At 38.9% G+C, this 24807-nt stretch overlaps 1 protein-coding gene across 1 annotated transcript in view; it reads right to left on the bottom strand.

Annotated features, from left to right (window-relative positions):
• The window catches only part of SYT14 (synaptotagmin 14), a 96865-nt gene extending 76993 nt beyond the window's left edge, over window positions 1-19872 (bottom strand). Inside the window, exons 1-2 of the mRNA XM_076334494.1 lie at window positions 19812-19872; window positions 7546-7593 (exon numbers count right to left, since the gene is read on the bottom strand). Coding sequence (XP_076190609.1) covers window positions 7546-7593; window positions 19812-19824 — 61 coding nt within the window. The 5' untranslated portion in view covers window positions 19825-19872. The remainder of the gene's footprint in view (window positions 1-7545; window positions 7594-19811) is intronic.
• Between the last annotated feature and the right edge of the window lie 4935 nt (window positions 19873-24807).

Raw genomic sequence — 24807 nt, 5'->3', positions numbered from 1 at the left:
AAGTAATACTGGGAAAAACAGAAAACTTACATTATCTGAAGTGGTACATGATGCATGATGCAATTTAAAGGTTAATTTATAAAAAATGTCATATACCTAACATTAAATAATAAGTGTGCCTGTTTACATGAAAAAATTTACTGGAATTACTGTATCACAACAGCTACACTTGTCTAACTCCAGAGTCACTTTTATTCCCGTGGAAAGTCATCAGGAATAATAGCAACTTTTTTCATCATTTGGTTTATGTCCCTTCACACTGGCTGAAGGATAATCTGCACTGCTACAGAGATAAATCAGGAGGTTTTTTTCCCCCTTGTTTCCTTAACATCTAATTACAAGGACTAATAAGAAAAAATACGTTTTAACATCTAGGTTCCAGGACTTCCTTCACACAGGAAGAAAGTCTAGAATGTATTTTAATTAAAAAATTAAATTTATTTAATTTTATTATGAGCAATTAAATTACTTGACTAAATATTTACATCAAATAGAGTTCAATATACTTCATAAATCATAGTTTGTGTTAAGAAGGTCTTGGTTCAGCAAGTTAACTAATCACATACATAACTGCACAAAAATACTTGTATCAACTCTAGTACTGCCTCTGCAGTTCGTCATTTACATGATTCCTTTCCCTTTCTTTTAAAATAGCATGCTGAAACAGTCTTTTGGAGATAAACTTAATTATAGGAAAAAGAGGACCCTGGGTTCCAAAATATCACTGATCTAACAAAGAATTTAGGAATAACAGAAGCCATACTTTGAGATGAAGATTTAAACTTTTGACAGAAATCTTTTAATTCCTAAATCCTTATAGGCTGAGGAAGTTGTCAGTGTGCCACCCCTGCTGATTTACCAGTCCCTCAATGTCTTTTCACTCTAATATGGAATTCATCTCCCATTAAGTAGTATCTTACAACAGAAATCTCTGAAAAGAAACAGTGAAGGAAACATCACATTGCTACTTGGAATAGACATAGATCATGGAATCATCTTGATTACCTCCAAATCCCAATAATCCGTTGCAATTACATAGCATATTACACGACTGTATTCTCCACACAGTGGGTAACAGAACAGCAGTGATTATAGATTTTTAATGGCACTCGCAAATAATACTCCCAGTGCAAAAGTATTAAAGACCTGCAGGGGTCTAGAGGCTTGCGGTTTAAAAGTTCATAGCTACTACAAAGCAGCTCTCCATTACTGGGAGAAAAAAAAAAAACAACTATGTAATAAAAATCTTTTAAAACCACATTTTTCGTATCAGCCACTACAATTAACAACGAAGTGTGAGACAATCCAGAATCCAGATTTCCGAACAGCACAGTGATTAACTAGGACACATAGCAAAGTACTGTGCAGTAAAAATGATTATGTGAACATTTTAAGTGAAGAAATGCCAGGGTTCGGATACAGTAAAGGTCTTACACACAAAAATTGCTACGGAAGAAAAGGTAGTACAATAGTTGGAGTTAAGTGACCCCAGTAGATGCTGCTTTCCAGAAGACTCCAAACACAGGAGAACACACAGAAACATAACTTTGCTTCCTGTATAGGCATCAACAATCTCAAAGAAAAATATTTACTTCATATTAAATTTTCTCTAGTCCAAAATGTATAAATACAGATTAGCTTTCCAAGAGAGTGCAAAATTTGGTATACATTCCGGTGTTGTTAATTCTAACATTATTACTTTCATTTTTTTAATATGTAGCCATACTTTTATAATATCTCCCAGATCTATTAAGTTTAGTATTCATGGAATAAAGGACATAAAATTTCTTCTAGCCTGGAAAAAAAATATGTATTTGTCTATTTAAAATTAATTAGTGCACAATTATGAACAGATTAATTACTATTTTCTGCATATATTATAAAAGTAGCTTTAATTGTGTATACTTTTTAATGAAGAGTTTTTATTCCTATCTCTGTAAAAAGAGAAAATGCACTTCACTTTGTACTGTCCGCATCTGAACCCTTAAATGAGTAGAAACAACATGTATTATGTTTTACATTAATGTGAGGTTACCTAATTTAAAGAAATTTGCTACTATCTGTGGCATCACCTTTCGCTTGACGAAGACCAAGAAGTTCTACCAACCGGATGACAGCAAAGAGAAAGGGGAAAAATTATTTTGTTTCTTTTTCAGAGGCACTAGCTTAGTGTAGACTATCATAAAAACTGCAATAACTTGAACATCAGATGCAGTTGACTTTCAATAAAATAATGTTTCTGCTTGTAAAATGAAACTCATGAATAAATATGATTTTTTCCATTTGAATTAAATGCAGTTGGCAACTTAACATTCAGATACATGCAAATGGATAAGGATAGTTGACCAGAACATTAAAGAGGACATAGTTCTACTTAAAATATACTTCTGACAAAACAAAAATTCATACCTTCTTATCTTTTCAAAATTATTATTAAAAGTTACATTTTTCATTGTCAGCCAAAGACATTGTCTTTTTGCAACTTCTTTCTTTTGCATATTAAAGAGCAAATGGAACTTCTGTTCCATTATTAGTCACAAAGGCAGTTTGCCGAATAATTTCCTTTGTTTGCGAGACTGCCACAACAATAGATAGAAAAGAACATCTTGCAAAAGAAAAAAGGGCTTAAAAATTATTTTTAAAAATCTGCGCAACTCAAACCTTACTCAGATACTCAATCTACATTTCCATGAATTAAATACAAAATACATTGCTGAGTTAGAAGTATCACTTTGCATTACTTCAAAAATACACAAATGAATATTGAAAGGTGAAAGAGACCTAAAAATAATATGGCCATGCATTTTCTGCTTTAATGCCACTTCCACGTCGTACAGTATTATACATATCAGAATATATTAAAGAGGATTTTTCTTCAGTTACAGCTCAGTATCGTAAATACTCATCACAAGTCTGTCTCATCTGTACAAACAAAACCTGAAAACAGCCATAATTAAAATATCAGTACATCTAACAACAGCCAATTCCAAGTTAGACTAGCAGCCTAGCTACAGTGCACTACACAGCTAAAAAAGATACGTTTTTCTGAAGTCTGATCTTAAGTTCCCTAAGTTCTTTTATGTCCATAGCAAATAACCAAAGGAACAACCTAATGCAACTCCCACGACTCTCTCAAAAACATCTCTGTGTTAGGAAAATAGCCAGCAAAAAAGCAAAGCTTTCACTGAGTAATTTCCGAAAAACCCTGTCACCTTCTTCTGCTGTCAAGAACCTTAAGTGACTGAATGAAATGACTCAGTCACTACTAACTAAACTAAGCAGGACTCTTCTTTCCTTAGCCAAGTCTTCAATTTGTATTGTCAGACAAAAATAAGCATTTGAATATGTGTGTGTACATAAAATAAATGTGCATTAAATAATACAAGTAAACAAGAAGGTCATTTATAATAAAAGCAAAAATATCTTTTTCCTTTTTCCAATTTCCAGAATTCAGCAATGTGTAAATACAAAACACAAACGGTTCAACCACTTAGCTATGTTAAACACAGGAGTCTCAAATTTCAGTGCTGTATTACTGAACTTCTGTAATAACTGATCATATTTCTTTAAAGTTCTTTTCTAAAGCTGGAAAGTGACTTGTTCTGTATTTTGCAGCTATTAGATGTTATATAACGGCCACAAAATATGCGTATTTTCAGGACGCTCCCCCTATATTTACACATTTAGAAGAAGCCTCTATTTAAAAATACGTACAATTAGTTTTTACGGCTTTCCAGAAAAGCCTATCAGTCTTCTTACTCCTGATCAGCTCTTCACAGATTCTTCTCAAAAATGTATGAATCTGCTGAAAGGAAACTCAACAAGCAAAACACTATAAAAGTACGGTACCTTGTGCAGACTAGAAGTGAACCCACCACAGTCTATCTTGGGCAGCTATGAAGCTGTAACAACATTATGCGACATGGGACCAGGGCCTGTGCTAGACAATTGCTACACCTTTGGTTAGCAAATCTGAGTTCTGTATTGATACTGTATTGGTATCATATTTACACTAGAATTCAGATAATCTCAGATATTCAATAAGCATTATAACTGGTACTTGCAAATCTTTGAGTCTTAGAAAGCTAAAAATAAATCTACAAACCAAATTAGTTTTATTTATTTCAGTGGAAGGATTGTTAACAACAAAGATGCTTTAACGATGCTTTTAAATGAAAATGCAGCTGTTTTAAATGAAAACACAACTGTTTGCAGTCCCCCGTACTGCAGCCTAGAGTACCTAAAGAACTGAAGATAACGAACATAAAAAAAAACCCTCCATGTTTTTGGCTAATTTGAGAAATGCAAAACTTAAAAAAAAAAAAAGAAAAGTGAGGTTTCAAATTATTTTCATTGTAGCAGCTGAATATTCTTAGAGCAGACATTTCCTTTTTAAGCTTTGGTTTTTGTTTTTACAGTTATGCCTTCATATATAGATAAGAAGTTTTCATTAAATAATTTGAGCTAAATGGTATGGTCACACATAGCCTTGCAGACCTTTCTGGTCCCTTTCCACATTCCATCATCTGATACCCCAAGGTTCCTACTTTCCTAGCAAAAATGAACGGGCAGGCAAGAAAAAGACAATTTAGGAATGTGTTACTTTGCTAACCAGAAAGAAAAATTAATCACCAGCAACAGGTGTTCAAGTCGTATAATCCCCATATAAATTCTAATTACACTCCATCACTTGAAACCAGAAAGTTTTCCTTTGCATTATTCATAGAAGACACGTGCTTGCTTGCTGGCTTTTCCCTTTTCCTTATTCAGAACAGGACAAACAAGATGGAACATCACTGTTTATCATATTAGTTGCTTCTCAACAACGAATTTGGAAGGACTACGAGAAAGATGGACAGACAAGGAAAGCACAAAGGTACACTGAACGTCTCTAAGAACTCTAGTGACTTACACTGGCTATTTACTACTAATCTTTCTTTCAGAGGTTCCACACGGGCACTCTAGCTACCGTCACCTGGCAGAAAGCATCGGAGGATTTCATGCAAATAGCAAATGCAGAACCATTTTGTCAAACACCGCACCAACTCTCAAAGCCTCATAGATAGCATTCGATGAAAATGAGTGAATGAATGCTAGGAGTGCCAGGGTGTACTCTCCTGGTGCCACAGTCATACAGACACCAGTGAAAAAGGAGAGGGGGACAGTGCAAACTTACCTAGCACCAGACAGGACTACAGGGAATTATCTATGTGTCAATGTGAATACGTAGTTTGTCCATCAAACTTCCACAGTGAGCTCACGGACTGAAAAAGGCTTGGCTTTCACGGCACAGCCAAGAGATGGTAAAGGGGAAGACCTCTACACCACAAAACTTTTCAGCTCGATCCTGTGTAAGCTTGAAATGAGTACCCAGGGGCATTAAGGACAGAGCTGGAAGGTCTGATTTGACCAGCTCCAGACTGCTGGCAGCCAGGAATTCTCAGCTTGGAAAGGCCTTCCTATTCTGAGGAGGACAATCCATCTTGAGCATGCACTCTGATCCTGGTAAGCAAGCAGGCCTGGACAACTGGCAAATAAAGTAATCCTTAAGAGCCTGGCCATTAGTCAGACAATAAAAACATCTTGAATGCATGTCAGATGATGTAAAGTCTTAGATAAAGTAACCAAAACACTACACGGCTGGAAGATTTGTAGTACGACGGTAAGCACCTTCTGCTTTATATGTACACCTCAAGTAGGGAGATAGGACAGACAAGAATGCACCCGCTCCACACACTGCAAGAAATTTGTCAGTAACATGGCTGGGCATAGGGGGACGCAAGGTTAGAATACACATGGAAACTCATGAAAAAAAAGGAATCCCACATATTGCAGGTATAAATGGCACTAAGAGGATACTTCTCCTTTCATCACATTTATCCCTAGGCTAATTTATAACCATCAATGCTAAAACACAGGTTCCATGCAACTGTTATTAAAAAAAATGTTTATAATATCATATCAATGACAAACAGAGCTTAGAACCTAATGTTCAAACATAACATAGAACCTCAAAAAAAAGCATGTCTTTTCAATTTAGCTTCCCAGCAATAACATTAAAAACCATACAGCACTGCCTCCAAGAACGCAGAAAAATTGTTTTTCTTAAAATCACTGCAGTACCTTGAAATAAATAGGGATTAGCAAGATTAATAGATTTTGAAACTTTATCAGTAGGCTTCCTGAACTTCCAGTGAGTTTCATAATTCAGAAAGAAAAACAGAGCCTTTTACAGAAGGAATACAGAGCACTGTGTGTACCGACTTATCCATCAAAGGAAAAACAGAGACAGCAATAAAGCTTAAAAATAAAAAAAACCCAAAGCAAAACAAAAAAACCACCAAAACATAAAAAGGAAAAAGTACCCCCCCAAATGGAAAGAAGTAATAAAAAAAGCAAGAATGAAATGATTCACTGTTTAAAAAAGCAGAAAATTGTTTTTAATTACAATACTGTCAAACCACACACAACACTCAATTATTCTTTTAATAAAAATTTGGAAAGGTGACTTGTGACCGTAAAGCTATTTTTCACCTAAACCGGTAGACTTAATTCTGAGGTTAGGAGACATTACGTAAATGTTTCAAAAAAACCCCTGGTTTTACTAAAACCTTTAAGTGAATGCAATGGAAACTAAGCTCTATACAGAGGCCAAACAAAGTTTCTTCCTACCAAGTATGATGTGGTTTGACAATACTACTGAGCCAGTCTAACACTTCGTTGTTGTCAAAAGAGTCTTGCAGCCCTCCTCTTCTCCCACTGCACTTTCTTACTCCTTTCCTCTTGAAAGCACCGAGACTCTTCTGACCTAACGGTGAGTCAGTTGAAGGAACTAATCCTTGAAGAAACTTTTTTTTTGTTTTTGGTCAAGATTAGCTTTCAGATCAGAACACAGAGATTAAACCTGCAATGCCGCAGAAAGGAGTGCAGGGCTGGCAAAGGGGACAGAAAACAGAACTGTATCTAGTCATATCAGCTGAGCTGTACTGTCAAACTCCAACTTTGGTCATTGTAACTCAGCTTTAAACCTATAAAAGTCCTCTCTTGAGCACAGCTCTGTTTCATGCTCTATCAATTACTGGTTTCATTACTGATACAGTTGTTTTCAAAGAAGTTTGAGTCATTAGGATCTCAACTGAAAACACAGGCTACAGAGATTGCCAGTCCATTACATCAGCTTTTTAAAATATCCTCACAACTTTCTATTACTACCAAAAATCAAATCATCCTACAAATATCTGGACAAGGCAAAGATCAAAGTTTTTGTGGTTTCCTATCACAGTTGAACAACAGTAACAACTTCCATGTAACTCAGCAAATACTGGAAGAGCACATTCTTCCTTCTTGTGAAAAATCAAATTTTATTTTGGAATTTCACATTTCTTTTTTTTTTTTTCTTTTTTTCATTGACAGCATCAAAAGATTTTGCAACACAAAGATGCACCACTAAGATCCAGAAAACGTTAAGATCGTAACATTGGTAGCAGATTTCTCACCAGTACTATTCACAAGCTAAGAAGTTCACTTTCACAAGTCATTGCTTACCTTTTCTAATGCAGATTAGCTCATGTACACCGCAAGTTCGTTCTCCACCTATGTGGAAATAAATCATTAGAAAATATTAACACATAAAATGTGTTTGGCTTCTTAATAATTAATAATAGACTTATAAACAGTGTAAAAGAAATAGCTGTAAAACCATGTCATTTAATAAAAATGCAAAAGATTGATTTAACAAGTTTTCAATTTATACATTATGTCCTTTAGAGAAAACAATAAATGTACCTTTGGCTTAATATTGCTAATGATGGTGCAGTTTGAAGAGTTTTACACAGGATTTATACAGATAAAATTACAAACACAAGCAAATTAACTGAAGCCACACTAATATTTCCCAAGTATAAAACATAATTTCCTGTTCTGAGGGAACTACCATCTACAGAAGAATTCTCAAAATATCAAAAATATTTGTAACGTAACAGAATGCCAAAATAATGTTATGATTATCTTCCATGGTAAAAAAAGAGAAAGCCTGTTACTAAAGGCTGGGTTTACCTGGAATTTCTCCTTAAGAGTTTTTTAATTAAAAAAACAGCTGTACAGAATTTGAGACATTTATATGAGAATAACAAAATTGTTGCTAGAAATATTAAGCTTTAGTTTACTTTTCAATAAAAAGCATTTAATTACTAGTAAACAAAACACCAACACATAATATACCTAGTGAGGACAATGAAGTAATCCACAAAGGAAGGAGAATACATTCAGTCAACCGTGTTGAAAGAGGAAGATGTGATACAGGGATGGGACATGAAACAAGCTAGTGCTAAGCCTTGTAGAAGGAGGAACGGGCAGTTACAAACTGCTGAAGAGATTCTTTTAATGGTATCTAGAAATCATTGGAAGAGTTGATTTTTTTATTATGGTTACTTTATATTGAATACATTTACAGTATTCACGATCCTCTGCTCTTTTGAATTAATACATTTTGGAATGATATGCCCCACAGTCAAACCTTAAAATTCCAAGCTACACCAAGCTATGGCCTATCTTAACCATACCTTAATGCCCTCTAAGCCTTCTTCCACTGACAACAAAAGACTGCATGTATATGAATACAGAACTGAAGGGAACTGCCTAGGTTTTCATAGCCAGTTCCCTGCAATCTCATGAAAATACAAAACAGACAGTTCCAAACCCTCACAAAACATCTACTCCATATGCATTAATCACTGCTGGGCTCCAAACACTTTGCAACACACTAAAACAAGCTTTAGATAAGAAAATTCTTTCAACCTCAAAAATGTGGAAATACATTATATAGCGCTTATTACTCAATTCAGCAGTGAAGAATAAAAATTACTGAAAAAAACCCACAATTTTTCACTACACAGATGCTAGACAGTTAGTTATAAAATAAAGATTCACCTAGAAATGACTGAGAGAAGAACAGTGAGCAGCATTAGATTTTAATTATATACTGCCCTCAGTGAAATCAACCAGCTTGAAATTTCATCATAAAATACTAATTTTAGGTTTGGATTTTGCATTGCTACCTATTGTTTTCTAAAGAAAGATATCATTTTTCAATTGTTTAGATGCTAAAATATGATGGTGTTCCACTAAATAAAGCCTTTATATTAATCGTCGTTTTACTTTTTATTGACCCCAAGGCTACATAACAAATTTAAACAATTTAACATGCATTCATTCAGGATTTTTGTTTTTTCCTTTTTATTTTGTTAGAAAATGCTGAATGATATTTCTTATTTAATAGGCGATTAATCTATTACTCTTTTTCCAAACTGTTTTTGGATGGAAATCAACTGTTAAATAAAAATACATCGTGACCTACATGTTTTGAAAATAAAGTTGAAGAAAGCATCTTTTATATTTTAAATTAACCAATTTATTAAACACATGAAATATTATCTTCACGTGACCTGGGCAGATTCTTCTTTTCCCTAGTGCTCTTCAAAACTGTGGAACTAATACACTATTGACACCTTGCTTTTACTCACAGATTAACAAATGAACACAAGTATTTCTGTCTTTCCAACTCCCAAGAAGTCTCTCAGCTTTGAATAACCTAGTCATTGAAGGAAACTAAACTGATAATATGAAAATATTTTGCATGACAGCAAGATGTCAACTGCTAATTTAGCATTTCAGTCTGAAAAGACTGGTTTTGTGTTGGTTAGCCCACAAATCCCAAAGGTTCAGTGGTATGACCCTCTTAAATTTTACAGTCTTTAAATGTTACTTTAAAGTAATTGATTTTAATATAATGCAAGGTCACCACACTTTTATAGTTAATTGAAATTTAAGTTTGATTTAGCTACAAATTATTATTAATTCTATTTCATCTTGACTATGAATGTGATCTCCTATTTAGCAGTTTAAAGTGAGTTTGCACACAAAACTACATAATACTTTGTCCAAAATGCAATCTGAGAATACAAAAAACCCACCTGGGGACATAGAGCTTTTCATAATTTCAGGCAATTGAAGCAAAATGAGAAATAATGAAAGATGAAGTAATTTTAAAATTGCACATACAACAAAACATTTGAATTTTCTTGAGCAAGAAGGACCGCCTAGTGGCCCTAAAATCTAAATCATTCAAACCTTTAGCACAAACAGAATGGCCAGATGTTTTACAGAGGCAGCTGAAACACCTGATGAAGTTTAATTTTCTCAATTTAAGGCAGAGATTTTGTATACCAAGTCTCTATTTGCCAAGATGACTATCACACCAGATGAAAATGTGTACATCAAAGATAAAACAACACCTGAATTTTGTATTGATTGAATTGTAAAATTTTATGTCTTTCTAAAACTAGTACAATTCAAAATTCAAGGTTTGGACTTTAGCTGAAACTCCACTACTAGGTGTTGAAAATAATTGGCTAGGAAATTTAACATAGGCATTATTATAGAGTGATTTAGGTTGGGAGCAACCTCTGGCGCTCTGAGAGACTTCAGAGCAGCACCATCTTCACAGGAGGCTCCTCAGGACCTCAACCAACCAAGTTCTGCAAGGACCGAGATGCCATGACCTCTCCAGGCACTACCGGTTCGTACAGGAAGGTGGTGAAGGTACAACCCTCTCACTGTGAGTACTTCTTCCTTACAGCCAGTCAGGATTTCCCTTGATGTAGCTCACGCCCATTGACTCACGTGCTTTCACTGTGCACCTGAAGAACCCATCTCCTTTTCTTAGACCCCCTTATATAGTGAAAGGCTGCAATAAGAGTCCCCTTCAGGTTTCCCCAGACTACACAAACATATTTCCTAAGCCTCTTCTCATGTGCTGTGTACTCCAGTCACCCAGTGGTTAGCGGCAGTCTCCTGGAGTCTCTCCAGTTTGCCAGACTCTCTCATACTGGGTTAACACAGCTGGATACAGACTCAGTCTACATTGCTGCAGAGGCACATGACTGATCCATGTTCAACTCGCTGTTCAACAGGATCCTCAGGTTCTTTTGTGCAGAGTTGTTCCCGGCCAGTCTGTCCCCAACTTATAGTGCTGCACAGGCTTGGACTTTCATTTGCCCTTGTTGAAGTTTATGCAGTTCCCTTCAGCCCTTTCTTTCAGCTTGCTGAGCTGAAAGATAGCAGCCCTGCCCTCCAGCATATTAACTGCTCCCCTATCTGGTGTCACCCACAAACTCTGCGAGGGTGCATCCCATCCCTTCAACAAGCATGTCACACAGTCTCAGTTCCAGCATCAATACTGTGGTGCAATTTAGGGTACTGCATATAAAATACATTATTCTTCAGTTCAGCAACAAATCCATGTTAGTAGCTGCAGCAGAACACTACACCTGAGGTCTTTGTCATCAGGTGTAACTTTTGGGACATACTTTTTTTATGATAAATTACTTTCCTGCTAAGGATTGTGTTTTAATTAGCATTTTCATAAGTTTGGACTACATTCAACAAACATTCGCTTAACATTTTATTCAACGTTAGACAACTACTTTTTCCCTTGACAAATCCGTGAAATTCCAGTGCAGAATGACAATACCGCACAGGCTGAGTAGCACAAACAGGGTGAGGGGCACAGCATTCATTACGGCCCCTGAGAGCCCACCTTGTCAAAGTGGTGTCATGCACAGCAATGGCAAGGGACGTGCATTTCAGCAGAGCTCCTTGACTCCTGCTCTATGACCCCATGTCAGACACAGTCAATCTACAGATCACAGGTAAGGCTGGCCACCTGCCTCAAGCATGCAGGATTGTCAAACGAGAAGGAAACAATAGTGCTGTGCAGCAAATGCATAAAATAGAGGTGTTATGGTGCAGAAACATAAAATGGGATACAAGTGAAAAAGCCTACCACACTGTTAATGTTAACGTGTCTGAAGCATGTGGAAATACTAATGCTTTCGCTATGAATACAAGATACTTAGGAAACCCATTCTTATGCTAAGCTGTTTCATATAACATACTACAAATTTATTCTAAAAGACAACTATAATGAAAGTGTTCTGGCTTACATATACCAACAAATCTACTCCTTGAAAAATTGCCTCATACCATAAGCTGATTTTAAGGAAGAATCAGGTTTTAGGTGAACAGACAGCTAACTGTAAAGGAAAACAAACAAAGCTGAAAAGACTTTCACAGAACAGCAACTCTACAGCTGGCATCAGTATGGTATTTTTCCTAAAAAGGTTACATACACGCATTAGGCCATCCTCACCCATGGTGTAAAATCCTCTGCATTCCTTTAGTACCCTTTTTATTATTTGCAGACTAAAACTGTATTACATACGTAAAAAACCAAAATGTTTGAAGTTGAATCCTTGGAAGTAGTCAAAAAGCAAACTAAAAAGCAAACAATGTTTGAATTTATTAGGAAAGAGACAGCAAGTTAAAAAAAAAAAATTGCTATTTTATATACTTATTATGTGCCCACATCTTGTATATTTTGTGCAGTTTTGGTCATCTCTCTGTCCCAACACCTCAAAGAATAAAATAGAACCACAGAAGTCACAGAAAAAAGCAAAAAAAGTCAATAAAAATGGTTAAAACACAAATGTTTTCCATATGATAAGTGATTTAATAGACTAAGACTCTTGGAGCTGGAAAAAAGTCACAACAGATGGTGGGCGTAAGCAGGTGAATAAAGAACAATTATTTACTGTCTAACCCACTAATAAGAGAAAAAAGTATCAGATTCAATTAGCAGCAGACATGTTCAAGACCAGAAGTTTTCAAGAGTAAAAGTTAGAAATCAACTTTCTGGTTTTAAAATACAAACTCCTACTGTAAAGACTGTCTTCTCTGCTAGCACCATTTAAAATTATTGCTATCTATTAATTTCTTAGCCTAAGGATAAGGTCATCTACCTGTCCTGACTTAAGAATATTTTGTTTGTTGTTATCTGACCATAAAAGTAATGACAAACATTAAAATTTTTTTCACATGGAAAATATTTAATTTTTAATTATTTTTGTAATCAACAGAACCAACGACACTGATCAATGAATTAGCAATCAATGACAATTAATCAAGAATAGCATAGCCATTTCTGTTTCTCAAACAAATTTTGCATCTGACCCTACCCACACTGAAATAAATGGAAGCATCTCCATGGACTTACGGAAGCCAAAAAAGAAATAGAGATAGCACAGATTTTCTAAGCTATGTCATAAAGTAGAGAGGTTCTTGGGGATCTTCTCCCCCCATCATGAAAAATTATTATCGCAGCTTCCTTTCTACCCAGAATGACCAGACACTTCTCTTTCCCCACTCTTTTGACAACTGAAATATAATTAGCACTAAAAAGAGTTCTAAGTTCTTTAGCACTTAGCTAAAAAAGCACTAAGTTCTTTATTTTACCTTGTTCTCAGTCAAACACTTCTTCAGATAAATCTTACTAGTGGAAACGAAGAGATACGGTAAATATAACTAGCAACAGAAACATTCAGTATAAATGGTTCAAATCTGACCCGATATAAAACCTGTGGATATTTTTTTAAATAAGAATGGAAAGAGAACCAGCAGCTAGAAGAAGAATTGTTACTTCACTGCAAATGACAAGAAGATTAAATATACACTGCCAAGCAATGTACACTGCCATCAAATGTTCTGGAAATAAAAAGGAAGATGTCAACAACAAAAGTTGAGAGCAAAAAAGGGATAAAAAATTAGTATGACTTTTAGCTAATTCCTACAGTTTTTAGTTAACACCACTGAATCACCACACTAGAGCAAAGTTTCACAACAGAAAGTAAGCTGAGAAATATTTATTTTTTTAATGATTAATTAATTAATCTATGGACTTGTGTGTATAATTTATTTTTAAAGTGTACCTTTTAATAATTTCAGTTACTCAAAGAAGTGGTGAGAAAAACATACTCACAGAAATAGTATTAGTAACTGGATTTCTCATAGTTCAGATAAAACAGTAAGTCTGCGATACAAAGGGAAATTACTACCAAGGATTTCTATTTCAAAAGATCCCAGTTAGTAGGAAAACTGCTTATTTTAGACTTCAAAACAAAAATACCTGTAAGATGTGTGTCAATCATACTGAACCTACCACTTTTCACATTGCAGAATATGTTCCTCTGCAGAATGTGACGACTTAGTTCACAAACTCAACACTCATTTGCTGTCTTACAATTAACATTCAAAACCACCCCAAAGTTTCTCCATCTCACTCTAGAAAGAGATTTACACAGAAATCAGAAAACATCTACCTCCAAGAGTTAAACACTCAAAAATTAGGAAGTGCAAGGATTAAATGCTGACTTGAAATCCTCACTTCAGTTCCCAGGTGCACATTTAGTTTTATATACAATATAGGACCTTTGCCTTATGCAGTCCAAAACCTCACAGTATTCAGGAAAAAGCCTGAGAGTATGAGCTGTGGATCCCTCACATCATTCATTACAAAAGCTGGAAGAAGTGTAATTGAATCAGGCTGGGAATAAGGTGAAGAGAAAACACGACCTAATGGTTAAAGCAGTTGAAAGTTCTCGGGAAGACAGCAAGACTCCTTCCTCTCTTACAGATCCTGTGTATTTTGATGGGCAGTAATATAAGCCAACATTTTTAATCAGGTAGCAACTGTGTGTTTGCTTTCCTGCATGCCCATCTCGAACGCCAAGAGTTCCAATTTGCAAGAGTGCTAAGCATTAAAAATGAACAGAATTCAAGAGTTTCACTCTGCAACACATCAACTGTTCTTATACCAAGTATGATAGTTTCATCTCAGCCCACGGGGAGCTTGTAAAAAAAAAAAAAAGTCTGTAGAGCATTAGAGGTTGGATTTTTTTTTTTTAAAAAAGGTAGCCCACTCTATTACCTAAAAGGCAACAGAGACCTAACGGCTTTATTTCAACAGATCCATAACACTACAGTGATGACAGTGTAACACAAATCCAACCAGGAAATTGGTAATTTTGCATATGGCACAAGGTTTTACTGTCATCAGCAAATAACGCAGGGAATCATCCTTCCAATGACATTTAAAAAATTAATACCAGGTAACACTCACTGAATAGTTTCCACTACAGACAGTGAATTAGCATAAGACAGCATTAAACAGATTCTGTGTGGCTGATCAAATCTGATACCCTGCCATTTGATCCACCCCACATTTAGCAAATGTGTTTAAAAGTGGGCCTAAGTACAAAATACAGCTTCTTATGCTTAGGCGTTATTTAATACTGCTGCTGCTGCTCAACCCCTGCCCTGGCTGCACCAGCTTGGATTCAGAAGCACTACGGTCAATTCAGGTCAGCGCTAACTTGAGGATCTCTATGTCATCTTACACCCTTCTAGTATATGCTGCAGTGACACCTGAACATCCCAGGTAACTTGGAAGTCAAGATAAAACTGTTCCCTAGGCCAAATTCAACCTATGAGCCACACATACGATACTCCTACCTAAGCACTGTACACAGCTCATTGCTCTTTTGTTCCCTTTTCTGGATTCTGGAAGTTAGCAACTAGGCATAGTTTTCGTGTAACCTATATGAAGCAGTGTTCTACATCCTCTCTCTTCTTATATCCGTAAACAAAAAGTAGGTTCATTCAGTAATTTTTGTCTTTGTTTCCCAAGGAAATTAGGGTTATATAATTAAACAGTTCGTTTCCTGCCCCATCCTTCTATTGCTTACAAATTCATTGGCTAATTTAAGCCAAAATTGACAGAAAGTTTTAAGAACTTAATACTTTTGGATTCTATGTTTCATAAAACATCAGCAGTCAAACACAACACAACCACAGACCCCACCAAACACACGGGCAGCCAACCAGCTGATAAATCCATGCACAGCACACACAGCTGCAGCTGCCTGCTCCCAACCAAACAGCTGGCAGATGACGAAAGAGAGGGAGGGACAATCTTGTCAGAAACATCGGAGAGCTCGGGACAGTTCAGAGACACTCGGGAGATGCAGGAACAAAATGTAAGGTATTCAAAAGCCTAGATACACAACGAGGACCTTGGTATACTACATCAGGAAGGGCAAGTGTTACACAGGTAGGAACACAGGGGAAAATATGGGAAGCCATGTTCACTACTCTCATTACTCTAGCAATAACTTCTTAGATGACAGCACCACCATGTAATTCTTTCTTCTCTACTAGATTCCTTTTATCTGTACGGCTCATTATTCTCTTTAATACTACTTCTCAGTTCTTAACACTAAACTCCTCACAATGGAAACCACAGGAAAAAGTTTAAATTCAAAAAGAATTAACTCAGTCTGAAAAGGTTCATCTCAAAATGTATTCCCCTCCTCGAGAAATGCACACTTTTGTATAGCCTATACCACGTTACAGCATGTTCAAGTGCAGCCCAAAAACCTGGCAAAAGTAGATTCCTGAGGATATGCAAGATATGCAATTCTGCCTTGGGTTACAAAGCATCCCACTGTGACCTTTACATTTCTTTTCCCTCCTCCGTACAACTGCAATATGATTTCCATCGCTAGCTCCTCATCCAGACCTCAGCTCAACAGAACTCTTAAGGCAGGTGCCAAAGTTTTGCTTTGCTCAGAAGAGGAAAAGCAGCATAAAGAAATCAAATTAATGCTGCCATGAGGAACATTACCAAGGCGACACCAAAGGATTCTCAGAAGTGACTCCTCAACTCTCTTTCTTCCCAATCCCAGCAAACTGCCACAAGACCCCAGGCCTGAGCAGCTGTAGGTGAGAGGATCTTAATCTCAGACTGCCTACCATTCTGGTCTTACTACTGCTTTCAGTTTGGCCTTACTCTCTACCGTATTTGCCATCCTTCCCATTTTGACACTCTCTGTATTAATTTAACCTTTCCCTATGAAAAGGTGGCAATATTAAGCAATAAATAACCTTGCATCTTAAAATAGAGCTACTACTTAATACTTACACTGATTTTGTTTTGGAAGAGAAATACACAGAAATAAGAACTGTAAATACAATTCTTTAATCTCATTTGAGCTAAAACTTTTCCAACCGGGTTGCTGTTTCCTCTGGTTGCTGTTCCAACTGTTTCCTCGCAAATCTGAGATTGCCTGACCTATGCAAACTATATACCTGATGTCTTTATAAAGAAATAAAAAAGAACATGTTTTAACGTGACATTAACTTCCTAAAGAAAAAGATGTAATTGTTCCCACAATCACTAAATTAGGGCTTTGAACTTGGTCACATTAAGAATACTTGTCTTTTAAAAGTCTGTCAGTGATCACAATGCAAGAAAGTGACAAAGCATTGTCACTGACCAAAAGACAATGGTCATTGGCCATGCCCAGTGGCTCCCTGATTCTCTGTAACACTTGATACAAAGACTCACTTTTACAAAAACTTTGGGTTTTAGTGTTAGAACCAATGTATACTGGTATGCTGACAAAGTGACACTGGAAATGGTACAGATTTTTAATAACAGCCAAAAGCACTTAATTTCTTGCAGATAACAAATCCTATTTTAATTTGAGCTCTTAATTTTGTGTACTCTTCACATATAACTGTGTATATCCTGCTTTGAAGGAGTTTTGAACTATTTTATATTTATTCTTTAATCAGAAATTTTCAGTCTTGCTTATTTCCCATGCCTTTACCAAAAAAACAAAAAAAATCTGGACAACTGCAGTTATCTTTAAAACTGAGCAAAGCATTTTCTCTGTTTACTTAATTAAATACATTTACAAACTTACTTGGACACAATGTAAATTCTGTATTTCGACACTTTAGACTAGAAGCCCTATGGTTTGATCCTGACTTCGAGAGTTAGTATTCACCCAAATCAAACTCATATTTTTAAACTCTGCTGGCCGGGAAATAGTACTGCTAAACAGTACAGTCAAGGCAAAGTACTGTTGCACAAACAGGAGGGAGAGAACACCAAGATGAGGAATAAAAACTGTAACACCTACTAACAAGTCTACAGCAGTCAGCTATTCGGTTGAAAACAAAGAGGATGCTGCATGCCTGCTACAGACTACAGCAGAAAAATACATTGCATTTTCTGTCTTCAGGAAGAGTACCAAATCAAAACCTAGCAGACCACTTTCATGATTGGATGTTTTTTTTATCCCGCCTCAGATTTAACTGTAAGCTATGCACCAAATTTTCCTCAAGAGCTTAAGTCCCATTTTGGCAATTTCACATAAGTGTCTACAAGACAGCTGGGCTATTTCTAAAGTCTGGCCCTAATGAGAAGTGTTGCTTTCTTTTCAAAGGCTAGATTGCTTAATTCATTCAGGAGTATTCGCTTTAACTTTTAAGAAGTAATACCCTAAATCCTCTGAAAATATTAAACATGAATTTCACATTTTGTGAATATTTTCAGAGCTAACAAATTCGCACAGATTTCTGGGATAATGCAGCCTAAAATGAAAAGCGAGACAGCTTTTGAAGGACTGACAATTTTTTTTTCTGAGCTTGAGTTATGTAAAAAGTCCAGACCCTGCAGAAATTTTTGCTATATTCTTGATAATATTAAGAGGGCTTTTCAGCAGAAAAGAACCTAGCCAACTTAAAGCCGGCCAACTTAGACTCCTGGTGCGCACAGCTTCCAAGACAGGGTGAACACGCAGCTTTGCTTGCGCAGTGCAACTTCTCCTTACAGAGGCCTGAATTACTAATTCAAGGAAACTAACAGCACAGAAGCATCCCACATGCAAAACAAACAAGAACAGTTTGGGTTTTTTTCCCCCCTCACTGTTTTCCTAGATTCTTTAAGTTATAACAGACACTTTCAGAAAGAAACACCACGGTCGAGGAAGCAGCATACCTGAAGACTGTCTTTTGCTGGAAATAAAGTTCTGGGTTTTATTGTTTTGAAGGATTTTTAACGAGGTGTAAAATTACTCTCAGAATCGAGAGGAAAGGTTTAGAAACAAAGAATGTTTAATGTTCAGAAGCCCTGCCTTTTAAGATGACCATCCCCAAACAAACCCAACAAGTGCCTAGTACATCTCACTCCTTTGTTGTTGTTGTCAAGTGATGGCTAGAAAGATCTGCGGACACAAGCTTCTATACAGCCTGTTAGCTCTCAGCAGCTGGGCAACCGGCAGAGAGCAGGGAACCTCCCTCGCCTGGGGAATCAGTTTTCAGAGACTTCAGGGCCAGGAGGGACGATTAGTTTTAAAGCAGTTGGCAAAGTCTCTCCGGGGAGGACGGATAAGCCTCCGCACGTCCAGCAAATGACACTTAAAACCAGGGCGCGGGTTGTTCCGAGATACCCCCTCGCTCCCGCGGTCTCGGACCCGGCGGCGGGCAGAGGTGGCACAGCCCCGGCCCCACAGCCGGCCCGGGGGGGAGCCGCCCGCCCCCGCCTCCCCACCAGAGCAAGGGACGCTCACGGCACGGAGAGGATGGCTTCGTCCTCCTCAGGTCCCCTCCGCGTCGCCCACGGGCGCACGCCCGGCATCCCTGGGGCAGGCGGCGGAGGAGGAGGGAGAGGAAGGATGCCGGCCACCGTGCCAGGAATTATTTACCCCTTCCCGTCTCTCCGGCACGGAGACGGGAGGAGGGAGCAGCGACACCCACCTCTCCCCCCCACGCACGAAACAGCCCCTCCGCCGCAGCCCTCGCAGCCCTCGCCGCCGGGGCGGGTGGGTGGGTGGGGTGGGGAGGAGAGAGAGGAGAGAAGGCGCCCCCCTGCCGCCCTCCTCAGCCCGGCTCCGGGCACCGGCGGGCGGGGGTGCCGCTCGGCTTCGGTGCGCCCCCACCTCACGCCGCGGTGGGAGCCCTCCCCCCCCGGAGCCGCCCCCCTCCCCGTGCCCGGGGGAGGAGAGGGAGAGGAGGGGGCTGGGGGAGGGGAGCGATTCGGGGCGAGAGGAGCCCGTTATTGGCCTACTTACCATCAATCGCCATGATCCCCGGGGTGGGCCGTACCAAGTGGAGCGCACGCAGGAGAGGCGCTGGCAGGCGCCGCGGCTGCGAGACGGGAGCGCCGCGCGGGGCCGGGCGGGGGCGGCGGGGATGGGGAGGGGGGCGGGCCAGCGGAGCGTGCCGAGGCGCGTGACTCCTCCTTCCCCCTCGCCGCCGCCGCCCTGCGCGCGCGCGCGCGCGCCCGCCCGCGCTCGAGCGGCGGCCGTTGAACCGGCGGGGCTTGCCGCCTGGCGCGCGTGCCCGCCCACAGCGGGCTGGAGACCCACCGCCCCGCCCCGCCCCGCCCCGCCCCGGCTCTCAGCGGCTGGTGGTGCGGGAAGTCCTGAGCACCTCACGGGTTGGGGGAGAAAATGCTGATTTTCATCAAGGGAAGAGCTCATCACTTTCCATGGTTCTATTTCGTGGGTTTTCTTCCCAAAGCTATCGGTTGAAACTGAAAACAAAGCTATTAAACCACTAGTTTCAGTCAGGCTGTGGTTCCATAAACATCTCCAGAACTTCGCATCCAGTACCTGCAGTCAAGCGTGTGGAGCTTCCCTGTGTTCACGCAGGTACGGCTGCACTGAGTGCCTGTACAGCCCCGTAAAAATGCTGAAAAAAGTCTTACTTTTGCTAAGTAAAGCAGCTGAAAGACAGGAAACATCAGAATTAAAGTTACTCGTTGCAGTCTTGGCTTGCTCCACAGTGCAGGTAATACTTCACAATACGGTGCCGCTGCATGATCACAGACTTTTTTTCCCTCCCATCGTTCCTCTGACTGACTTGGTGCACAAGACAGATAGCATCTGAGAGTGAATCAGGATCCGTGGTGAACAAAGATACCATAAATCTCGGGTTTGGTGGCTTCTGCTTCTAACCGTTAACGTTCTGTAACCGTAGCATCCGATTTCCCATAGTTTTGGGAGTGTAAAACAGTAATAACATTGTCATGTGGAGCCACATTCACAAGCACGCTATGTATCTTCAAAGGAGCTTGACACCTTCAAATTTATAGCAACCTTCGACAAATGTTTGAGGTGAATTTAATGCTAAAAGCGATTTGAAGAAATGAGAAGGGGCTAATGGATCTGCAGTACTTCACACAGGGTTTTTCTGGGGGTGCAGGAGGTTGTTGTCTCATTGAAACTTGGCTATGGCAGGCACTTTCCTGTTGACTCCTCCTTTCCACCCCTCGGGTCCTGAGTAGCCCAGAAAACTCTGTTGCTGTGTGGGAAATTCTTGCTAGCATTTGGAGCTGTAAGGAAACAGAACACGTTAGTACATGCAAACAGGTTTTTCGGACACATATGGACTGGCCAAACATAGGAAAATTTTCACAAGATCGTCAGGAGGAGTATCTTTGGTACCAATATATTCTTTCTGCCAAATATTAAGTCATTGTTCAAATCCTGGAAGCATTAATCTCCTTCAGCCTTCAGAAATGTTTTGTCATATGGAAAAATCAATGTGTTTGCTCAATTTCATTCTTCACCTCGATTAGAAAAAGCAACTTAAAAGTGAGGAGTTTAAAAGCAAAGTCAGCCTGAGCAAAATGGCCATCTTGGAAAACACGAGTCCCAAATGACAGACATTTGTCCAGACAAGAAGCAACTGTAAAAAGGATCTTAAAAGAGAAAATGTCAGCAGAGCTTAATGGCAAATACATTTCTCTGTACCAGCACTGACATTTACCTTAGACATCCCGATGATTTTCTATTCATTCCTAGAAAGTGTTCCAGCACTGAAGTTTTCTGTACAATTTGTCTTGATAGCCACCTTTCTGACGGTATTACTGTATTCAGCACAGGAATGAAGACTCCTGTGGGATCAAGTACATAGTTAGAGTTATTATTCTTCTCTACCTTTTTTTTATTTCTCCCGCTGCTTTTGGAGGCATCCCAGTCACTGATGTCAGCAAAACTTCCCAGGGCACAGGCGTCCACCCATACAGAATCCGGGATTCAGTTTGCGAGATGTTTAAAAAGCCATCTAAAATGTTTGGAGAGCCTCACATGTCATCGCATTTCTGTGATTCATGTATGCAATTAACATAGTGGGATGCAGAAGTTTGTGTCATTGGACAAACTCTTTTTGAGGGTGAGGAATGAATATATGTTTGTAAATCAGTAACATTACGATTGGAACTCTTAGTCCAGGCTTTTGGTTTTCAAAACACAAAAGAAACACACAATTTCTACCAAAGTAGTGATTTGCACAGTTTGGAAAAACAGTTTCAGGACGAGAGTAACAAACATCACATCAACAAAGAGATGGTATGAAAAGTAAGCGTGAGGAACCAAAACGTGACTTTTCAGAGCTATGCTGAATCAAATGAGTTCTATTTGTGCTTTACTTTCACAAGCACATATTTAAAATTCCTAAGCTTTATTCAAACATCAGATACTCCTGCCCACCACCATAAAAGTCTCATTTTTCCACGCTACCAGGAGGGACAAATCATGAACAAACTTCCAAAATTCAGCTATTTTGGTTTTGTTCCCATGGTATAATTGCGACGGTATAAGCTATAGCTTCATCCATTCCCTGCATAAAAGGAGCACAGCTGATCAGTTCTGGATGTGTCAGAGGCTTTCTACTAAACCCAATGGGCAATTCACGCTGCTGAAAGCATTTATGTGTGATCCTATGAGTCTGCCATTTGCAGAAAAGGACAGCTGCACACAAACGTGACTGCAGCTCAACGTGAGACCTTAAGTAACGGTGATAAATCAGTAGCGTACAAACAATTCACAGGTTATCAGGAGTTTCCTATCAAAGGGAAGAAGTAGCACCTGTTGTGACGACAAAATTTGCTGACAGCAGGTTTGCTTCGCTAATACAACTAACTAACAAGTACAGGATAAATTTTATCCTGTAAGCCCTAAAGCTTTCAGCAAACTACCTACACAGGAGAAGCCACTTTGGTGATTAAAATGGAAAGCTGCTGGAAACTTTGGTATGAGGGCCATAGGAAGATAAATACATTAAAGATCATGAAGTTTCTCAGTTACTGGGAAAACAAGTACAGTAATAGATTATTATATATGTATGAGATATAGTATATTTATATATATATCTAGCATGAGCACATAATTCCATTTTAAGACCAAGCCTATTTACTATATCTTAGTGCCATTGTTTATACACATTTTTTGTGTGTGTTCATTACATAAAAATATTTGCTTTTTCTGGGTAGAACTCTGCGCTGATTTTTCGCAAAACTGGCAAATATTTTATGGGAGATTACCTCATAATTCTAAGTTATCTGATCCTTGTTATAAACGGATTCTTTTCACATTTAAGGCATGATCCTCGCCAAACCTATTTGGATTTTCTCTTTTACCTTAGCCATAATCAGTATTAAAACAGATATGATTGAAGAGCCTATGCTTAATGAAGACATAGAGTATATGAAAACCGTAGCATATATGAATGAAAAGACTAACTGAAGGGTTAGAAAACACAGGCTATAAGTAACCAGAAAGGTTGAAGTCCTAGATTAGTAATCTGCTAATTAAGATGCCAGACAGATAAGCTATCTATAATTGTCATGATGTGAACAAAATGAGTTCACAATTAAACAAACAGTGGAAGAAAGCTTCAAACAGCTGGATGTAAATTTTGCAGTGGAGTGTTGCCATTTCTTTCATATGTAGGTACTTTGCAGAAACATAATGGTTTCACTGAAATGCCATTGGGGAGGGGGGCGAAATTAAGAGCATATGCAAGGTCTTTCATTTCAGAAAAGACTTTTAATCTCAAGCCTTTTTACTTCATATTATATTTTAACATAATGTTGACATTTAAGTGAACCATCTTGATTTTATCAATGTAAAATCTTTCCGTTAGAAAACTCGACCCTTTGTTGAAATTTCACTTAATGGGGTGTTCCAAGAGTGTGTGTGTGTGTGTGTGCCTTTTCATAGAATCACAGAATAGTTTGGGTTGGAAGGCACCTTTAAAGGTCAACTAGTCCAACCCCCCTGCAATGAGCAGGGACTCAACTAGATCAGGTTGCTCAGAGCCCCGTCCAACCTGACCTTGAATGTTTCCAGGGATGGGGCATCCACCACCTCTCTGGGCAACCTGTGCCAGTGCTTCACCACCCTCATTGTGAAAAATTTCTTCCTTATATCTAGCCTGAATCTACCCGCTTTTAGTTTAAAAACATTACCCCTTGTCCTATTGCTACAGGTCCTGCTAAAAAGTCTGTCCCCATCTTTCTTATAAGCCCCCTTTAAGTATTGAAAGGCTGCAATAAGGTCTCCCCGAAACCACCTCCTCTCCAGGCTGAACAACCCCAACTCTCTCAGCCTGTCTTCACAGGAGAGGTGTTCCATCCCCCTGATCATTTTCATGGCCCTCTTCTGGACCCGCTCCAACAGGTCCGCGTCTGTCTTGTGCTGAGGGCTCCAGAGCTGGACGCAGTGCTCCAGGTGGGGTCTCACCAGAGTGGAGTAGAGGGGCAGATTCGCCTCCCTCGACCTGCTGGCCACGCTTCTTTTGATGCAGCCCAGGATACGATTGGCCTTCTGGGCTGCGAGTGCCCATTGTCAGCTCATGTGCAGCTTTTCATCCACCAGTCCCCCCAAGTCCTTCTCGGCAGGGCTGCTCTCAATCCTTTCATCCCCCAGCCTGTATTGATACTGGGGGTTGCCCCGACCCAGGTGCAGGACCCTGCACTTGGCCTTGTTGAACCTCATGAGATTTGTTTTCTCAGGTTGTATTTCAATCTGGAATGAAAACGGATTTTGAAAGAGCAGATCAGAACTCTCACAAAACTGAAATCCTGTTTTTTTAACCAGGAGCCTTACAAAAGTCCCAGCAAGAAGCAGAATGATGTGCAGTCCTAGGGTATTCTACCCTTGTGGATTATTTATAGGAATGCAAAAAAATCTGGTGCAGCAATGTTGAAACAAAAACACAAACAGACAAACTCAAAAGCTCTAACCCATAACTTTGAAGTTAAAACGTGACCTCTGAAAC

This window comes from Aptenodytes patagonicus, chromosome 3 (assembly GCF_965638725.1).
Source record: "Aptenodytes patagonicus chromosome 3, bAptPat1.pri.cur, whole genome shotgun sequence".
Classification (NCBI taxonomy): domain Eukaryota; kingdom Metazoa; phylum Chordata; class Aves; order Sphenisciformes; family Spheniscidae; genus Aptenodytes; species Aptenodytes patagonicus.
This window is presented reverse-complemented; position numbering and strand designations above follow the sequence as displayed.